Source organism: Symphalangus syndactylus, chromosome 5 (genome assembly GCF_028878055.3).
Source record: "Symphalangus syndactylus isolate Jambi chromosome 5, NHGRI_mSymSyn1-v2.1_pri, whole genome shotgun sequence".
NCBI lineage: Eukaryota > Metazoa > Chordata > Mammalia > Primates > Hylobatidae > Symphalangus > Symphalangus syndactylus.
The window spans coordinates 47,570,396-47,589,350 of NC_072427.2; the positions used below are offsets into that span (position 1 = coordinate 47,570,396).

Sequence of the window (18,955 nt, forward strand, 5' to 3'; positions counted from 1 at the left end):
TGGGATTACAGCTGTGAGCCACCGTGCCTGGCCAAAATAAATACATTTTAAAAATTAAAAAAAAAATACAGTCTTTATAAATGTAATTTTCAGTAATCATCTTGGTAATGCAAAATATGGTTTTGGAGTTTTTTCCAGTTGAATTTTAAGCGAAAGTACCATTTGCCTCTAATCACTGGAATTCATAATAAAAATACTGTGCAACAGAAAACATGCTGGAAGGTGGTTTAAGAGCTAGAAAATAAAAATATCATTTGTTGACAGCACTACCACAAGAGATTAGTAAAAAGCACAGGTGATATGCGATGTAATGTCTGCAGGTAACTATTTCCTAAGACTGAATATTTTAATGAAGGAAAAAAAAAACATTCGTGAGATTCTGCCATCCTCTGATGATTCCATGTATCTCATTATAAATGGATACAATTATGATGGTTTTGAAACGTCCGTTTTTGAGCTTATTAATGTTGCAGCAAAACTAGAATCATTCATTTCTCAAACTGAGAATTAAAGAAGACTCTTACGGCCAGGCTCGGTGGCTCCCACCTGTAATCCTAGCACTTTGGGAGGCTGGCGGGCGGATCACCTGAGGTTGGGAGTTCGAGATCAGCCTAACCAACATGGTGAGACCCCTGTCTCTATTAAAAATACAAAAAATTTGCTGGGCGTGGTGGCGCATGCCTGTAATCTCAGCAACTTGGGAGGCTGAGGCAGGAGAATCGCTTGAACCTGGGAGGCAGAGGTTGCGGTGAGTTGAGCTCACACCATTGCACCCCAGCCTGGGCAATGAGAGCGAAACTCCGTTTCAAAAAAAATACTCTTGATTTATGTTAATGGTAATAAATGGTATAAAATATACAGGTAACAGTATAGGAATTTCAGTTTATTATAGTATCAATAACATTAAGGCTGAGCGCAGTGGCTCATGCCTGTAATCCCAGCACTTCTGGGAGGCCGAGGCGGGAGGATCGCTTGAGTTGGAGGTTGCAGTGAGCTATGATCACACCACTGCACTTCAGCCTGGCGAGACAGCGGAGACCTTGTCTTTAGAAAGCAAAACAAAATTTACACACACACACACACACACACACACACACTCCCTAATTCAGCCTACTCAAGCACGATACCAAATAGATGAAGAATGTCTAATTAAATGGCCATAAAAACTTCTAGTTCATGACATGCAAGTTTAAGGAATCAAAATGAGTTACGAGAAAACAAACACAAGCTTTAAGAAGTTGGGGAGAAGATGTGCGTGGACTCGCTTCAGAGATGTGACAGAGAAAAGAGGACATTTTCTGGACTGGAGATTCACGACCGTCTGGTTCAGGCTGCATGCTTTTGCAAAGGCTAAAGCCTTAGTCTGTGACATAAATTTGTAAAGAGCTCGGAAAATTACATCTCGGACATGGTGTCTTTTCTTTCTGCTGCTTGAAGGTTTTTGCATTTATGTTCCCATCACTGGGGCAGCTGCCGCTATAATTACTGCTTGTTGGGACTTTTTGTTTACTTGGTAGCTGTGGTGCACCAGGAGAGGCAGAAAAAGAAGAAAGAAAATCTCTGTTACTTGTGACGTTAAGAAGTGGAAAGCAGCCCCACTTACATCTTCCACGGTCCATTTTAGCCCAAGGGAAGGTCCTCAGTAGCTCTAACACGTAGCGGAGCACTACCTCCGCGTAGGAGCGCTCCCGCCCCGGGGCGGGACCAGGAAAAACCCCGCCTCCCAAGCCCAATCCCAGCTCTCCGCCGGCGGACAGGAAGCGGCGGCGGGCCTAGCAGCACGGGAACTGTCCCCCGCGCGCATGCGCGCGCCCCTGAAGCGCCTGGGGGACGGGTAGGGGCGGGAGGTAGGGGCGCGGCTCCGCGTGCCAGTTGGGTGCCCGCGCGTCACGTGGTGAAGAAGGAGGCGGAGGTCTGAGTTTCGAGGAGGGGGGAGAGAAGAGGGAAAGAGCAGGGGAAGGAAAGCGGGGAAGGGAGGAAGGAAACGAACGAGGGGGAGGGAGGTCCCTGTTTTGGAGGAGCTAGGAGCGTTGCCGGCCCCTGAAGTGGAGCGAGAGGGAGGTGCTTCGCCGTTTCTCCTGCCAGGGGAGGTCCCGGCTTCCCGTGGAGGCTCCGGACCAAGCCCCTTCAGCTTCTCCCTCCGGATCGATGTGCTGCTGTTAACCCGTGAGGAGGCGGCGGCAGCGGAAGATGGTGTTGCTGAGAGTGTTAATTCTGCTCCTCTCCTGGGCGGCGGGGATGGGAGGTGAGGCACGACTGCGAGCGCCGGGGGCGCCGCGACCACGGCGGAGCGGCGGCCGGGCCGAGCGGAGCCCAGTCGCGCCTCGCGGCGTGCGCGTCAGTCAGCCCAGCCGGCCAGCGGCGCCACTCTGGCGGGCCGCGCTCCCCGCTCCCTATTGTCCCCCGCGCCCCGACCGCTTTCCCTTCGGTGGCGGGCCGAGGAGGCTCCCAAGCCTCCGGCGAGGCCTTCCCCGCCCCCCACCGCCCTGGCGGCCGGGGAGGCGGGGGTCGCCTCCCAGAGAAGCGAAGTCGGGTCATCCGCGTCGCCTGGCGAGAGCGGTGGAACCCAGGCTGGTGGCTGCATCCCTCCAGTCTGCTCGGCGGGCGCCGGTGCAGGCAGCCGCAACGGGGCTGGCGGTCTCGCCGTCCTCGTTCAGCGCTCATCCTGCTCACCATTCCTCCCCCAGCCCCTGCCCGGTGGCGGATTCCGAAGTCCTCTCCGCCGCCGAGAGCCGCCGCGCAGACTCGTGGGAAGTTGTGTTGTTTGCGGCTGGGCTCGTATATTGTTCTTTACCCGGCGCGCCGGTCCTGACCGACCCCATTCTGCAGAGGGGCCTCCCGTGGAGTGGCAGCAGTCATCACCAGCTTATCTGAGACTAGTGGCCTCGGTTCTTCCTGTGTCCTGTGTTTGGAGAGAGATCACAGGAGGGTGTGTTGGTGTTCATTGAAAACATTCTGTCGCCCAGGGGAAAGGGTTTGGTCGGGAGAAGGGTAAACATTTGGGGATGTTCTTTGATTTGTAGGCTGGATTGGGTCTCTTAGAGTAGAAGTTCGGTCCCTGGGTGACCCAACTTGAAGAGTTTCGTTAAACTCTCAGGTGAAGTAGATGTGCAGTGTAGTTAGTGGATTGTCAAAACAGTGCCCCCTCCCCCCTGCAAATGAAAGTTAAATTTGCTAAAAGCATGTCATTTCTTGTTTCGGGTTTTGAAGACAACGATTTTTATTTCCGGTGTATCCTAGGACCAGCTGCATCATTTTATTCTTGCGTAAAGTGCTTTATTTTAGGTAAGCTTTTTGACTTGCCCCAGAGTAAACTTAAAAACCTCAAAGTGTGCCTAAAAGCAACGATTGAAAAAATTTGAGGAATGCTTTGGATGAGTGTCTGTTTCCTTTAATAATTTAGAAAATATCTGACTATTTCATGTAATGTATTGTTTCTGTTTTTTTCTTTGCCACTTTGACTTATGACTGCAGGGCCAAGTGTATTTCTGTCCTGTATTCTACCGAGTCCGAGGGTGGTACTGCGTAGGCAGACTTCTGTTATAGTTTGTAGTGTTCATTTTTTTGTTACACGTTTTATTTTTTTCAATCCATCAAGCAAGATACACATTATAGATTAAGAGCTGATAATAGATGTTTAGTTTTAAAAAGGATTATGTGCGGGAGACCCTCTGTTAGAGGAGCCTTTTTCATCTGACATTTGTTATTTCTGTTCTAAACGTGGCTTTCAACAAATCGTTTTCCTATCTCTTTTCACTTTTTGTGATTAAATTCAGGAGTTAAGACACTGTTCTCTATAAGTTAATAAAAAGTAAGACAAACACATGAGGCACTTTACTGAGTAGTAGTATACTAAATGTTCTTTTAAAATAATGAAAACAGTAAGAAACTGATGTAGTCTTATATTTGAAGAAAAAACAATTGAATAACATGTTTGTAGGTTAAAACTCTTATACAAAAATTTTCTAAACTCAGATTTCCAGAGTCCTTTATTGCATTAAGCATTGGTTAAAAGGCTAATTTTTGGTGTTTCTGTTAAGCAGAACTTTTTCAAAAAACATAAGACAAGTTTTATTAGTTTTGTTTTAAAATTAGTATCAAGATTCTAGCTTTTGGGTACTTGGAGATACTTGTAATTTTATTGTAACTATGGGGTATTTTTATCTACTAATCTGAGCTATTTTTGGTCACTTGTAAGATCTTTGTGTGATGATTTGTAGACTTCAGCACATTCAAATTGAATGTATTTGTTTTAGCGTATGAGAGAAAGGAGAAATTTGTGTAGATTAGAAGTTGTGGTGGAAATTTAACTTAAAGTATAAATCATTTTCAGGTAGTTAATAAATCCTTTTTGTTGCTTCCACCTCCCCAATTTGTCAGTCACTGTTGTGTGTGAAGTTTTTCTTGCTTCGTATATTACTAGGATGGGAAACTGGAAGGAAGAATTAAAGTGTTTAGAATCATAAAACATAAACTTTCCTATGGTGTCCATTTCCAGCACAGCCCCATCCTATGTTGTAGTTGTAGGAGCATACCATGTTTTTTTATTTTATTTTTTAAATTTAACTGGTGTGTTTGAGAGCACAAAAGGTATTTCAACTGTAGCAGTAAATTCCATAATGTTTTGGTTTGATGAAATCATACACGAAATGAACTTCAGAGTATGATATGTCTCTTATATTTAAAAATCTGGTGTAAGTGCTTAGCTTTGTACAATACTGCTCAATACAAATAAGTTTTCTGGAAACTTGACCAGAGCTTTAAAGGTAGTAGAGCTTAAGCAGTTAAACTTTCTCTTACTCTGAGTCAGAATCTACCAGCAAATAAGAGTTTAATGAAAGAGACAGACTAATTTTGTCTTTATCCTTAAGGATCTCTGACTCTTCATCTTTTTAAAACTTCAGTTTGAGTCCAGTTAACTCCATCATCTTTTTTAAAAATTATTTTATTTTGTTTATTTATTTTAAAAAGTAGTGATGGGGTCTTAATATGTTGACCAGGCCGGTCTCAAACTCCTGGGCCCTAAGCGACCCACCTACCTTGGCCTCCCAAAGTGCTGGGATTGCAGGTGTGAGCCACCCCGACTGGCCAATTCCTTGTCTTGTTAAGACATTTTTCTTAACGAGAAAATTTTACGGCCGGGCGTGGTGGCTCACGCTTGTAATCTCAGCACTTTGGGAGGCCGAGGCGGGCGGATCACGAGGTCAGGAGATCGAGACCACAGTGAAATCCCGTCTCTACTAAAAAATACAAAAAAATTAACCGGGTGTGGTGGCGGGCGCCTGTAGTCCCAGCTACTCGGAGAGGCTGAGGCAGGAGAATGGCGTGAACCCGGGAGGCGGAGCTTGCAGTGAGCCGAGATTGCGCCACTGCACTCAGCCTGGGCGACACAGCGAGACTCCGTCTCAAAAAAAAAAAAAAGAACAATTTACATATTACTAGGATGGGAAGCCAGAAGGAACAATTAAAGTGTTTAGAATAATAAAACATAAACTTTCCTAATGGTGTCCATTTCCAGTACAGTCCCATCCTATGTTGTAGTTGTAGGAGGATATCATTGCCTACATTAATGGTATTTTCTGTGTATATGTATACAGCCTCTCGCAGCAGGCATGGCAGGCACTTCTCTGATGTGCTTTTAGTAACTTGTTTAAGATCTTAAAGGATGTGTATTATCTGATCTCTTTAAAATTTTTCTAAGGACCTTAAGGGTTGTAGGGCTTGGGGCGAATGGAACATTTCCATGATGCCTTTTGTGTATCTAATACTCTGTTAGGAGTTTCACTTTTCAACAGTTATGAGAGAGGGGTGATATGTAGTTGAAGAAACAGACTTGGAAATATAATTTTTCTAGCATCATCCACCACTTAGTGGTGAATTAGACATTCAAACTCAAGCTGGTTTGACCTTAAACCCTAATAAGCTTTTTATCCATTGCCCCCTCATGCCTTTTTTGAAAGCGGCTTTCATACATTAGCTCAAAGGTGGCCTCTGGACTAAACTACCTTAGAGATATGTTTTATTCACAGTATCTTTAAGTTTGAGCTAATGATTAACATTGAAAAATTGGGATATTTCTCAATGAAATTCATGGATTTCTGGATTTTCGGGGAAGACTTGGAAATCCGGATACTAGTGGGCTATATTCCTATTTAAAAATGTTTATTCTAAAATTAAAAATGTTTAATAGGAATAACATTAAAAATGTTATTCAAATTAAAAATGTTTCATAGGAATAACATTAAAAATGTTATTCCTATTAAAAAATGTTGTTGTTGTTGTTGTTGGTCTTGGTTAGAGATGAGGTCTCACTAGGTTGCCCAAGCTGGTCTTGAACTCTTGGCTTTATGCAATTGTTCAATCCTGGCCTCCCAAAGTGCCAGAGCTGAGCAGTAGGGCAGTCAGTAGCCGCCCTCTTTAAACTGGGTATGTGCTTACCGGTTACTGCAGTCCCCATCATTTCTGATGATATACCTGGCCTTTTTCACTCATTTTTGTTACCTGCCTGGGTACTGTGGGTATGTTCCCATCTCTGCCTCAGCTTTATCTTGTATAGATGGCTCCAACTTTTAAAAAATGTTTGACTGTGACTTCTTATCCAACTTTTAATATTTTTTTGCAATGTTTTTTCTATAGTCTTAAAAATTTGTTTAAAAAGAACATGGCATACACAATACTTTTTATTCAGCATTAGGTTATTAGATGTTTTTTAAAAAAACCTGTTTTTATAATAGTAACAGTTGGAAGGTCTTTAATATAGAATGATTGTTACAGTCTCTCCACATTTCTTTATCTAAATGAGTAAATAAGAAACCATTCCTTTTTCTGCTGGGATGAGAACCACAGAAAAAATTAGTTGAGGGTCATATTAATAAAAACCGATTTAAGAATAAGATACAAACATAAACTCTGCTTTTGAAATTAAGGCAATGAAATGGAGGAACAATAACTTCAGCAATTAGCTGCTTTTTCCTAACATCGTTGGCAGATCACTGGTTCAGATATGAGATGATGTCCATATAACAAACTCTGGGAATACACTTTTATTTTTCTAAGATGGAATCTCTCTCTGTCACCCAGGCTGGAGTGCAGTGGCACGATCTTGGCTCACTGCAACCTCTGCCTCCCAGGTTCAAGCGATTCTTCTGCCTCAGCCTCCAGAGTAGCTAGGACTACAGGTGTGCACCACCACGCCCGGCTAATTTTTGTATTTTTACTAGAGACGGGGTTTCACCATGTTGGCCAGACTGGTGACGAACTCCTGACTTCAGGTGATCTGCCCGCCTTGGCCTCCCAAAGTGCTGGGATTACAGGCATGAGCCACTGCGCCCCGCCGGGAATACACTTGTAAATTTTGTTGTTGTTGTTGTTGTTGTTGTTGTTGGTCTTGGTTAGAGATGAGGTCTCACTAGGTTGCCCAAGCTGGTCTTGAACTCTTGGCTTTAAGCAATTGTTCAATCCTGGCCTCCCAAAGTGCCAGGATTACGGGTGTAAGCCACTGCGCCTGGCCAGTTTTGGGTGTTTTTGATGGAAGTTTTTCTAAAATGTAGAAAATTTACTGTAGACACATTTACTATCTCCTTAAAATGGACTGAATTTAATCTTAAATGATTGAAGTTTAATATGGAGAACCGTTGTTATTCTGGGTTCTATTGTAGTTTCTGTTTTTAATTTTTCCAGAAATGACTGAAATGGCCTGGCAGTTTATTATTTTTCTAAATTTATGCTAGATGATTGTGCATTTTATTCTTGGATCTAGTTGTAGCAATATTTCCAACTTTTTGGTTAGGTTTCTTTGCTTTCTTGTAAACCTTGAAGATGTCACCTTCTGATTAGTTGTTTCTAGTATGTTTTGTGTAGGAAAACTAAATAATTATACTTAAGAAACATGCTTGCATGTGAAATGAAATAAATAAATTCTAAATCTTCTATGGAATGAAGTACGTAGGCTTTAGGTAGTTTTTTCTTTCTCCCTGCCCCCCACCCCTACCCCTCGCCTTTCAATATGTATAGCTTGGCTTTGTAGAGTTTAGCGTTGAGGTTGCCTGGCTCCTAACTTTCTGAACAGTTGGAATGATGTGGTACTAATGTGTTTTGCTAGTTACAGTTAGGCAGGGAAGAATGTAGAGAAAAAACTGATGAATAACCAGGAAGGTACAGCAAATAAAATGTATACTCATTTGGTTGCAGATAGATCATGTCCTAGAACTAAATCATGAGTACTCTGGTTTTATACTAATATACTAGATTATTGGTATTAAACATACTCTAAAATGTCCAACTATAATATTCTCTACAGTAATGGAAATTGTGAACTAAGAAAAAGTAGGCCGGGCGCGGTGGCTCACGCCTGTAATCCCAGCACTTTGGGAGGCCGAGGCGGGTGGATCACGAGGTCAGGAGATCGAGACTATCCTGGTTAACACGGTGAAACCCCGTCTCTACTAAAACTACAAAAAATTAGCCGGGCACGGTGGCGGGCGCCTGTAGTCCCAGCTACTAGGGAGGCTGAGGCAGGAGAATGGCGTGAACCCGGGAGGCGGAGCTTGCAGTGAGCTGAGATCGCGCCACTGCACTCTAGCCTGGGCGAAGAGCAAGACTCCGTCTCAAAAAAAAAAAAAAAAGAAAAAGTGTTGGCCAGACACAGTAGCTCACGCCTGTGATCCCAGCACTTTGGGAGGCCGAGGCAGGCAGATCACCTGAAAGGTCAGGAGTTCGAGACAAGCCTGCCCAGCATGGCGAAACCCCCTCTCTACTAAAGATACAAAAAATTAGCTGGGCGTGGTGGCGGGTGCCTGTAATCCCAGCTACTCAGGAAGCTGAGGCAGGAGAATCGCTTGAACCCGGGAGGTGGAGGTTGCAGTGAGCCGAGATAGTGCCACTGCACTCTATCCTGGGCGAAAAGAGTGAAACTCCGTCTCAAAAAAAAAAAAAAAAAGTATTTTATTTAAAGGAAAGTCGGTGAAAGGTAGATGACAGAGGCTCATGGTATTGTGCTGGTTTCTAGTAAGTAGCTGTGTTACAGTAACTGTGTTACAATTTGGCGATTTTTACATTTGTATAAAGTTAAATTTCCTGTCTGTCTTTAATTGTATTACATTATAACAGTTAGAAAAAAATTTGCTAAAGTTGGGGCATAGTTTTGGAAGGGTCTAGCTTAAAATATGGTCTATGTGGAGTACTAGAAATGTAGTTCGTGTGGAGAAGGTTGAGGGCAAGGGCAGTCATTGGCCACTGCTGCCAACACAAAGTTTCAGTGAGAGGCCTATGTGAGAGAAATTGTGGATAGGAAAGGCTGCAGACAGAAAAACATATAGTGATTTCAAATCTGAACCCTCCCCCTGCCCCCTGCCCAGACCAAAATCACAGGGGCAGGCCTTCCAAATTGTAGGAATGATTTGCATTTTGTTTGATTTTTACACTGGCAGCTCTATGTGACATGCTGGGGTAAAGAGCCCCAGGTTTTTTTTGTTGTTTTGTTTGTTTTTGAGACAAGGTCTCATTCTGTTGCCCAGGCTGAAGTACAGTGGTGTGATGTCAGCTCACTGCAGCCTTGACCTCTGCAGCTCAAGCAGTTCTCCAACCTCAGCCTCTCCATAGCTGAGACCACAGGCATGCGCCACCATGCCTGGTTAATTTTTTGATTTTTTGGAGAGATGAGGTCTCACTATGTTGCCCAGGCTGTGTTGTTCTTTTCTAAAGGAGTACTTGATTTAGTTAATGATCGTTAATGATCTTCCAGGCAACCCTAAAAAGTCTGCTTGTTCTGAACAAAAATCTAGCAGTGGTAATTCTAACTAGTCTAGCTGTTGATTTTTATATTAGGAAGAAGGAAGCAATGTTAAGGATAAGTGGAAAAACTGTAATAACCCTACCACTTAGATTCCTGTAAGGGCAATAACGTTGCTGTCCAGCAATGTGAAGATTTTGCGTTAGTGTTGGGATAGCCTAACCCAGCTAGTTTGCAGGAAATAGCGGTGCTGAGAATATTTCTCAGGGAAGGTAGTCTCCCTTTGATGCTGAGTGAATTCGTTTTGAAGCTACTACAGATGCTCCCTGACTCATCATAAGTTGAAAATATCGTAAGTCGAAAATGTATGTAATGTTAGCAACAGAGATGATGGTTCAACATATGATTTTTTGACTTTATGATGATGAGAAAGTGATACACGTGCAGTAGAAACTATAACCCCATTGTAAGTTTTAAGGAGCTCTCCTCCATTTAATGATGGGGTTATGTCACAATAAACCCATCATAAGGTTGAAAAATACAAATCATAGTAAGTTGGTTAACATACGTACAGTCCACTTGTACTACTGCAAGTAAACAATGTGAGATGTATACGGTGAGAACATTGTTGTTTAGTCACCAGGATTTATTATGTGTCTATGACTGTTACGAGTCATGAAGCCACAGTATTGAGTGAGAAGAAAAGTAAAAAATACTGAGTTTGTTGGAGTAAGTGAAATGCCAAAATATAAAAATATACTTCCAATTATATATTGTAGTTGCACCTGAAATGAGGATTTGTTAAGCTTGAGGGACATCAGCAATTGGGGAAGGCTTTCTGAGGTAGAAGAGAATGGCATATAATTTGCTTGTAGGTTTACTTGCCTGGAATCGATAGTCTGTGTCAGGAAATAAGGAGAATTGCTAACTGGGCCATGATAATCAGGACTCTGATTATTCTAGGCCACGGTAACTATGAGATAGAATACTATGGAATGTTGGTTGGAGTCCCTGTTGAGGAGTTAGGTTATGATTGACAAATTGGGTGATTGAGTCTTGGATTAGAATGATTGTAGAAATAAGTAAGGATAGAACAAGAAATGACATGGAAGAAAAACTGATAAAACTGGGCAAATGTTTAATGTGAAAGTAACAAAACTTATAGAGGGCTTCCTCTGTTGAATTTAAATATTAGGCTGTTTCATTGGAGGGAGTGTGGTTTTAAAAAACTTTGAAGACCTCAGTCTTTGAAGTTGAAAATGTCTTAAGATTTTGAGTCTGGATAGAAGCTTATAGGTTGGGATGGGTGTCAGCGTCTGGGATTTTATTTTATTTGCATGCTAATACTTGGGAACTGGATAAAACTTTGCACAGATCTTTAATCTGTGGCTAGTTATTTGGGAAGCAGTGCTTTAGGTAGTTGGATTATAGAAGTTTAGTGAATTTGGAGTGGAGATAGAGATTAGTTTGAAGATATACTAACACTTTTTCTTAAGTTGGAATTAGGCTATTCAGTTAAAAAATATGATTGACACTCTTGATTTCATGTGAACTATGAACTTCTGTTTCCGAGACAAATAGGGGAAAATAATGCGATCTTTGCATCTTAGGCAAATGTACATATATGATTTATGGAGCAGAATTTGCTTTCCATCTGTTTTTGCTTGTATTGATGGTGACAGGACACAGATATACATACATTTGAACTTTGAGTTTAGCTTTGAAATGATCTTTGCATTTTAGGCAAATTTGCATATGTGATTTGTGGAGCAGAATTTACTTTCCATCTGTTTTTGCTTGTATTGATGATGGCAGGACACACGTGTACATACATTTGAACTTGGAATTTAGCTTTCAAAAGAACACATAGAATTCTCTATGAATTGATGGGGTATTAATTTACTACCCCTTTTCCTAGGAATTAAGTGGGATAATTTGTAAAAGTGCTAAAGACTTTAAAGTACTATATAAATATTATTAAAATTATGTCATTTCCAGACCTGCTTTCATTTGGAATCTATTAGTTACAAAATACAGATGGATAAAATCTATTTTTAGTAGTTGGAATATTAGAACATTACCAAACATTAGAAAATAGAATTAAAGAAAATCCATAATTCCTCCTCCAACACAATTTTATCACTTTTTAATATTAATCTTAAAATGCCTATTATGAGTTTATAGTGTTTGTGTAGTTCTGTATACCTTTAAAAAACTAATGTATAGTTAATGGCTGGGTGTGGTGGCTCATGTCTGTGATCCCAGCACTTTGGGAAGCTAAGCTCAGAGGATCAGTTGAGGCCAGGAGTCTCAGACCAGCCTGGTTAACATAGCAAGACCCTGTTTCTATGCCAAAAAAAAAAAAAATTAAATTAATACAAGAAAAACCGAATGTGTAGTTAAAACGCATATGTATGCAAAGCAGACACTGAGATATTTATAAGTAGTAAAATATGAAATCATGTCATTCCTGTTTATACCATATTTTTTCTATTTTATAGATATTGCTGTTCTTTTTTTTTTTTTTTTCTTCCCTTGAGACAGAATCTCGCTCTGATGCCCAGGCTGGAATGCAGTGGTGCGATTTTGGCTCACTGCAGCCCCTGCCTCCTGGGTTTAAGTGATTTTTATGCCTCAGCCTCTGAGTAGCTGGGACTACAGGCGCGTGCCACCAGGCTCTTCTCATTTTTGTATTTTTAGTAGAGACGGGGTTTCACCATGTTGGCCAGGCTGGCCTCAAACTCTAGACCTCAAGTGATCCTCCTGCTTCAGCCTCCCAAAGTTTTGGGATTACAGGCATGAGCCACCGTGCTGAGCTTTGATATTGCTGTTCTTTATTTCAGGCTTTATAGTTAAGTTACTGATCTGTGTCTTTACAAGAATGAGAATGTTAAGAGGGAAGTAACTTTATTCTTAGTCTTCATGTTTTAGGACCTAGCACAGTGTCTCACTCACATTAGGATTTTATAATATGTATTATTAAGACCACAGAATTGTTAAATACATTGCTTAGTAAGTGGACTGGACTTCTGGATACATGTTATGCACCCGTTTTCATTCAGCAGATATTGGCATTAGTGAAGCAGCCTTCATAGTACTGGCTGTAGCTATATTATGGAAATAGTCTCATTACATGAAACTGAATGCCATAATGATTTTTGTTAAAATTGGAATATTGCTGTAGTAAAATTAGAAAGTGACCTCCTCCAATTAGTACAGTATATTATCAGAACCCTCAAATGTATATTATAAAGGTTAGGTATTCTAATCTAGCATAACGGAGAGGACAGTTTTGTTGACAGCTTTGGTGATGGATTGGCACTGATGCTTATAAATTGGTTCAGAAATCAGAATTTAATTTTGGCAAGAGTTTATAAAATTTAAGAATTTATTTTTTAAAAAATTATTTATTTATTTATTTATTTTTTTGAGATGGAGTCTCGCTCTGTCACCCCAGCTGGAGTGCAGTGGTGCTGTCTCAGCTCACTGCCAGCTCCGCCTCCCGGGTTCGTGCCATTCTCCTGCTTCAGCCTCCTGAGTAGCTGGGACTACAGGCACCTACAACCACGCCTGGCTAATTTTTTTTTTTTTTGTATTTTTGGTAGAGACGGGGTTTCCCCATGTTAGCCAGAATGGTCTCGATCTCCTGACCTCGTGATCCACCCGCCTTGGCCTCCCAAAGTGCTGGGATTACAGGCGTGAGCCACCACGCCTGGCCCCAAATTTAAGAATTTATAAATTTTCCTAGTAGCCCATAAAATTCACTTGTATCCATCCAGTAGCAGAAATCTCTTAGTAACTCCGTGATCCCTAGGAGCAGTAGGCCATTTAGTAGGGAGGAGCCCTTTTTCTTTAATGGAGAGCAAGCTTTAGCATAGTGGTTCTCAACTAGGAGGCAGAGGCGGATGTTTTGGGATGTCTTATGGGAGAAGGGTGAGTTACTGACAATGGGTTTAAGATGAAATACAGGGAGTGGGACAGATGTATATCAAAAGTGGGGTGGTGGCTGTGTGAGTGTGAAAGTGATGTAGGCAGGTTGAAAGTCGTACTCTATTACTGTCTGTACTTGTGTCTTATTAGAAATTGTAGAAAAGAGTCAATATAACCCACAGGTTCAGAAAAAAAGAATAAAAAAAGATTGTGTAAAAGATTTCAAATCAGCATAGAAATCTTTCTTATGTACACATTTCAATTTTTTGATTTTTAAATTGTATTTCATAAGTTAGTGGTATAAATTTAATACATTCAGTAGATTTTAATCATTCGTGTTTTCAGCCCTTTGTGTGTAATTTGTAAAAGAGCTACTTTGACTTCTGAGCCAGCTTGTGTTATTTTTACTTCTTAGAGACTAGCTGATTTCAAAAAGTGGGTGTGTTGAAATATGCTTTTAATTGTAGGCACTCCCTCCTATCTTGAACTTTAACTTGTAACTGTTAGATGTAGCTGTTTGCTTCTAGATTGATGATTTGACTGATTTCTAGTGAAAAAATAGATACTGGCTTAAGTTTGAAGTCACATTGTAGAAGTAGCTTTTCAAAGAGTGCATTAAAGGCACTTAAATATATTGCTGAAATTTAGGGCATGATAGTTCCTGGAAACCTACCTTTGTCATACAGGAGAACAGTTTTGTTAGTGGTATTTAGTGCCTGAAGAGCTGAGTGAATATGTATTATCAAATAAAGGAAGCATTGGTCAACACAGTATGATGCCTATGACATGTAGTTGATGACTCAGTAGGAAGGAAATATATTTTTATGTTGGGGAAAAATGCTGTTGGTACCTAATTTTGAAATTATACAAGTGAAAAGTCTGTTGAAAACAAGTTGATTACAAGTAATTTTTTTTGAGGAATGCAAATATGCCATGCTTAGCTTACTCTTATATCCTCTCATTTATTGTAATTGAGTTTTTCTGTAAATAGGAAGATCTGTGATATCAAAACATTATTGCAGATTTTCTTCTCCCATTCTTAAGATTGTACAGTCAACTTTTTGGGTATATATAGGAAAAAACTTGCTTGTTATATGATATTTCTGTCTCACACCAAGGTGATGTTGTTGACCCACTATCAGAGAGTTATTCTTTGTTTTTTCTCCTGATGTTATTGTATTTTTTTGCCCAATTCTTTAATTTAGTAGATTGGAACAGAAGATCATAAGTTTTGGGTTCAAGGATTGGGAAGGAAGCTTTTGCTTAGAAGGGTACTTGGGAAGTAAGATGCTACCTACCCATGGAATATGGAAAAAAATCACAATGGCTGGCATTTATTGGGGTACTTAATGCCAGGCACTGTTGTTAGGTCGTTTTGTGTATCATATATTAACTCGGTCTTCACAGCATCTCTGTGAGATAGGTGTTGTTATTTTCATTTTATAAATGGGAGAGGAGGATCAGGGAGGGTTACTTATCCAGAGTCAGGAAAGTCAAATAATAGTTATCAATTGAGGGAAGCCAGATCTTGCCTTTACATGTTGGCTAATTTACCCTCAAAGCATAATTTAGGCTCTTTGTACTTACAGCATTTGAACCATTTGCCTTTTAGTCAGTCAGGTTCTTTATAGAAGGTATTTTATTTTTTGGATGTGAAAAAGTGTTTACAGTTGAGGGGAGAAAAGCACCTTACAGAAAGAACATGCATAAAACCATTTCAGTTTTGTCATAGATAAATATGTATGTAATCATTTTTAGAGAATAGATAACCAACTTTCTGGGTAGTAAGATTCATAATGCACTTCTGTGATTAGGAAAAATAATTTTTTAAAAGGCAGATTAGTAAATACCAGTATCCTGGTGACTTTGAGAAAAGTTAAGGGAAATAAAAATACTGTTCTCAAATTGTAAAAAGGGAGCGCTCTTCTAAGCTCTCCTGTGACAGGGAGGCCAAGTTATGTTTTTTCTATTTCTTAGAACCTGCTGGTCATTTTTCTACCACTCTTGCATGTGATTTTTTGGTATTACTTAGTTTTCCCCCTTAAAAAAGAAAAAAGCTAGAGATGGGGTCTTACCCCATCTGGTTCAAGCCCAGGCTGGTCTTGAACTCCCGAGGTAAAGTGATCCTCCTAAACAATCACTTTCGACTTCCCAAAGTGCTAGGATTACATAAATTTTGATAAAAGATCTGTTTTCTCTATCTCGTAGATCCAATCTAGTTATTCTTCTGGCAATTTTACACACAGTCTTTGTTCGATATACTGTGTTTCTTTTTTTTTATTCTTGAAAATTTTTATACTTTCTAAAAGGTTGAGGGTATACTAGTAATTTAATATTTGTATGCCTTTCACCTGAATTTATGAATGGTTACCTTTACGACATTTACTCTCTTTTTAATAGTATATTCTTTTTCTTTCCCTCTGTTTCATTTGAAAATAAGTTGCACCCTAAACACTTCAGTATGCTTGCATTTCATAAAAGTAAGGACATTGCACTACATAACTAAGGAGATTTTTTTCTTAAGTGTGGAGATGTTCAAATTTCCTATGGGGCTTATAAGTATTAGGTACCATGTGACTGTAGTATATGCTTTGTAGTATATGCTTTTCAAATTTCCCATGGGGCTTATAAGTATTAAGTACCATGTGACTGTAGTATATGCTAGCTTTCTGGCAACTAAAACTGAGAACAAGAAAGTAAAATACTGTTGGTGTGCTTTTCTGTGTGGGTAAAATAAAGTAACAGAAGAGAAAGGAGAAGACATTGACTTTGCAGAGTAACTATCTTGTAGGGTGGAGCTATTTTTATGTAGGAATATAGCACAGTAACATAGCCTTGAGGTTACTGCATCATTATGGCCTCTTCTGGTGAAGATGTTAATAAGGATAAGCCTGGCTTAAGAAGAACATGTTAAAGTAGGAGGAAAATTTATCATCCATCAAATAGGAAGATATCTAGCAAGATATAGTTAACCTGGAAAGTGTCCTTAGTGGAAGCTGTCATTTTCCATTGATGTCAGATTAGTAACATTTTATTGTCCTCTAGGCTAAATGTATTTTATTTTCATCATTGTCGGGTAACATCTATTTCTCGACTATTAAAGTCTTTATGTGAAAATGCCTTTTGTAAGTATGCATAAAACCATTTCAGTTTTGTCATAGATAAATATATATGTAATCATTTTTAGAGAACAGATACCAACTTTCTGGGTAATAAGATTCATAATGCACTTCTGTGATTAGGAAAAATAAATTTTTAAAAGGCAGATTAGTAAATACCAGTTGACCCTCTGTGTCTGTGAGTTTTGTAGTCATGGATTCAACCAACCATGAATGAAAAAATTCAAAAAATAAAATCGGGTCTGTACTGAACATGTACAGACTTTTTTTCTTGTTATTATTCCCTAAACAACACGGTACAACAACTATTTATATAGGATTTACATTATATTATGTATTATAAATAGTCTAGAGATTATTTAAAATATACATGGGTATGTGCGTAGGTTGTATGCAAATACCGAGTCATTTTGTCAGGGACTTGAGCATCCATGGATTTCGATATCTGTGGGAGGTCCTTGAACCAACCCCCCAGGGATACCAAGGGACAATTTTATTTTATTCTTTATCAGGAGGGATAAAATTAGGAATTAAGATTGGCATTCTTTGAGTCCTTCCTTGTTGTTCATTTTGTCCTGTGTAGGTAATATATCTAATAGTGATGAAAGAACCTGGACTGGGAGAGTCTAGCAAGTAGTAAGGATCAGGATAGAGTAGGTGATAAGGAATCAGAGTGAATGATTAGGCAGCTTGGAACTAGGGAATCAGGAAGATCTATAACAAGGAGAGATTCCCAGATACAAAGGTGAGTGGGTCAGAGGCCAAGCTGTGTTCAGATAGAGATGGATGAATAGTTAACATATTTCAGTGAGATTTGATGATACCACATGCTCTAGCTATACTTTTTGAGCTCTTGACTGATTGCTAAAGTTTAGAAATAAATCTCAGTTGATAGGTCCAGTCTCTGCATGTGGGAACAGGCAATTTTGTGGTGTCTGACTGAGGTAAGCAGTACAAGGGTTGAAGATTAGTCAGGGCTCCTGTGGAGTAAACCATGCCCATTTCAATCACTAGCTGTGGAAATCAAGGGTATATGTATATATATATTTTTCCGTCTATAAAAAGTATATTCTTCTTTAGTATTGCATGACTTGTTTTCCCCATCTTAGAGGAAGACGTCAGTTTAGTTTTTGAAAGGTTTTTGCCATGTGCTGTATTTTGATAATTTTTTTTTCTTTTCAGTTTTTTTTTTTTTTTTGAGACAGGGTCTCACTTTGTCACCCAGGCTGGAGTGCAGTGGCACAATCTTGGCTCACTGCGGCCTCTACTTCCCAGGTTCAAGCGATCCTCCCACCTCAACCCCCCAAGTAGCTGGGTCGACAGGTGCATGCCACCATGCCTGGCTGATTTTTGTATTTGTTGTAGAGATGGGGTTTCGCCATCTTGCCCAGGCTGTCTTTTCAGTTTTTTTAGTCATATCAGAAATATGGTGACTTACCTTGTTTATGATGAAGGTAATTCGACTCATCGTAGATTAACATGAAATCATTGAAATCAAAGTTGAGTTCTTGGCACTGCCTCCTATTTGCTATGTGACACTGGGTTTGTTACATATCACTCAAACCTCAGTTTTCTTTAAAATGTGCCAATAGTTCTCACTTGATTGGGTGGTTTAAATGAAAAAAATGTAGAGTAGTACAGAGCCTGGCAGATAGCAAGTGCTTGATACATTTTAATTATCGTGACATCCAATTTATAAGCATTATCGTTTAATTTAGTTAAACAAGAAATTGATGTAATCAGGATATTTTTCTGTACATGGTAAGATTTCAGGGTACATTTAAGAAATTAGGATACTTTTAAAAATAAAATAGGATGTATAGTTTGGGATTTTTAATTTTTCCCCTTTAAATATGTGAAATGCGAAGCTTAAAAAATCATTTAAAAATGTTTTTTAGCCAGATTTTAATGTGAATTTGAATATATTGGATTTCTAAAATAAGAATGAGAAGCAACAGCCTTAGTGTAATATTATATATATATTATATAATGAAAAACTAAAGATATTCTATTAAAGTCAGGGACAAAGTAAACATGCCTACATTCATTGTTATTCAGCATGGTTTGGTAGTCCTAGTTAGCGTAGTAAGTTAAAAAAAAAAGATAAAATTATAAATAGATGAATGAAAGATTTAAATATGCAAAGCAGAACCAATAAAAGGCCAAGAAAGAAAAT

The 18,955-nt window shown here is 39.6% G+C and overlaps 1 protein-coding gene across 2 annotated transcripts in view; it reads left to right on the plus strand.

Moving 5' to 3' along the window:
- Positions 1–1,807: 1,807 nt before the first annotated feature.
- Positions 1,808–18,955, plus strand: part of ADAM10 (ADAM metallopeptidase domain 10) — a 166,650-nt gene continuing 149,502 nt past the window's right edge. Inside the window, exon 1 of one of the 2 annotated variants that reach the window (XM_055278361.2) lies at positions 1,808–2,245. In XM_055278361.2, the coding sequence (XP_055134336.1) occupies positions 2,191–2,245 (55 nt within the window). In that variant the 5' untranslated portion in view covers positions 1,808–2,190. The remainder of the gene's footprint in view (positions 2,246–18,955) is intronic. The other variant, XM_063639017.1, reaches the window with a different exon arrangement.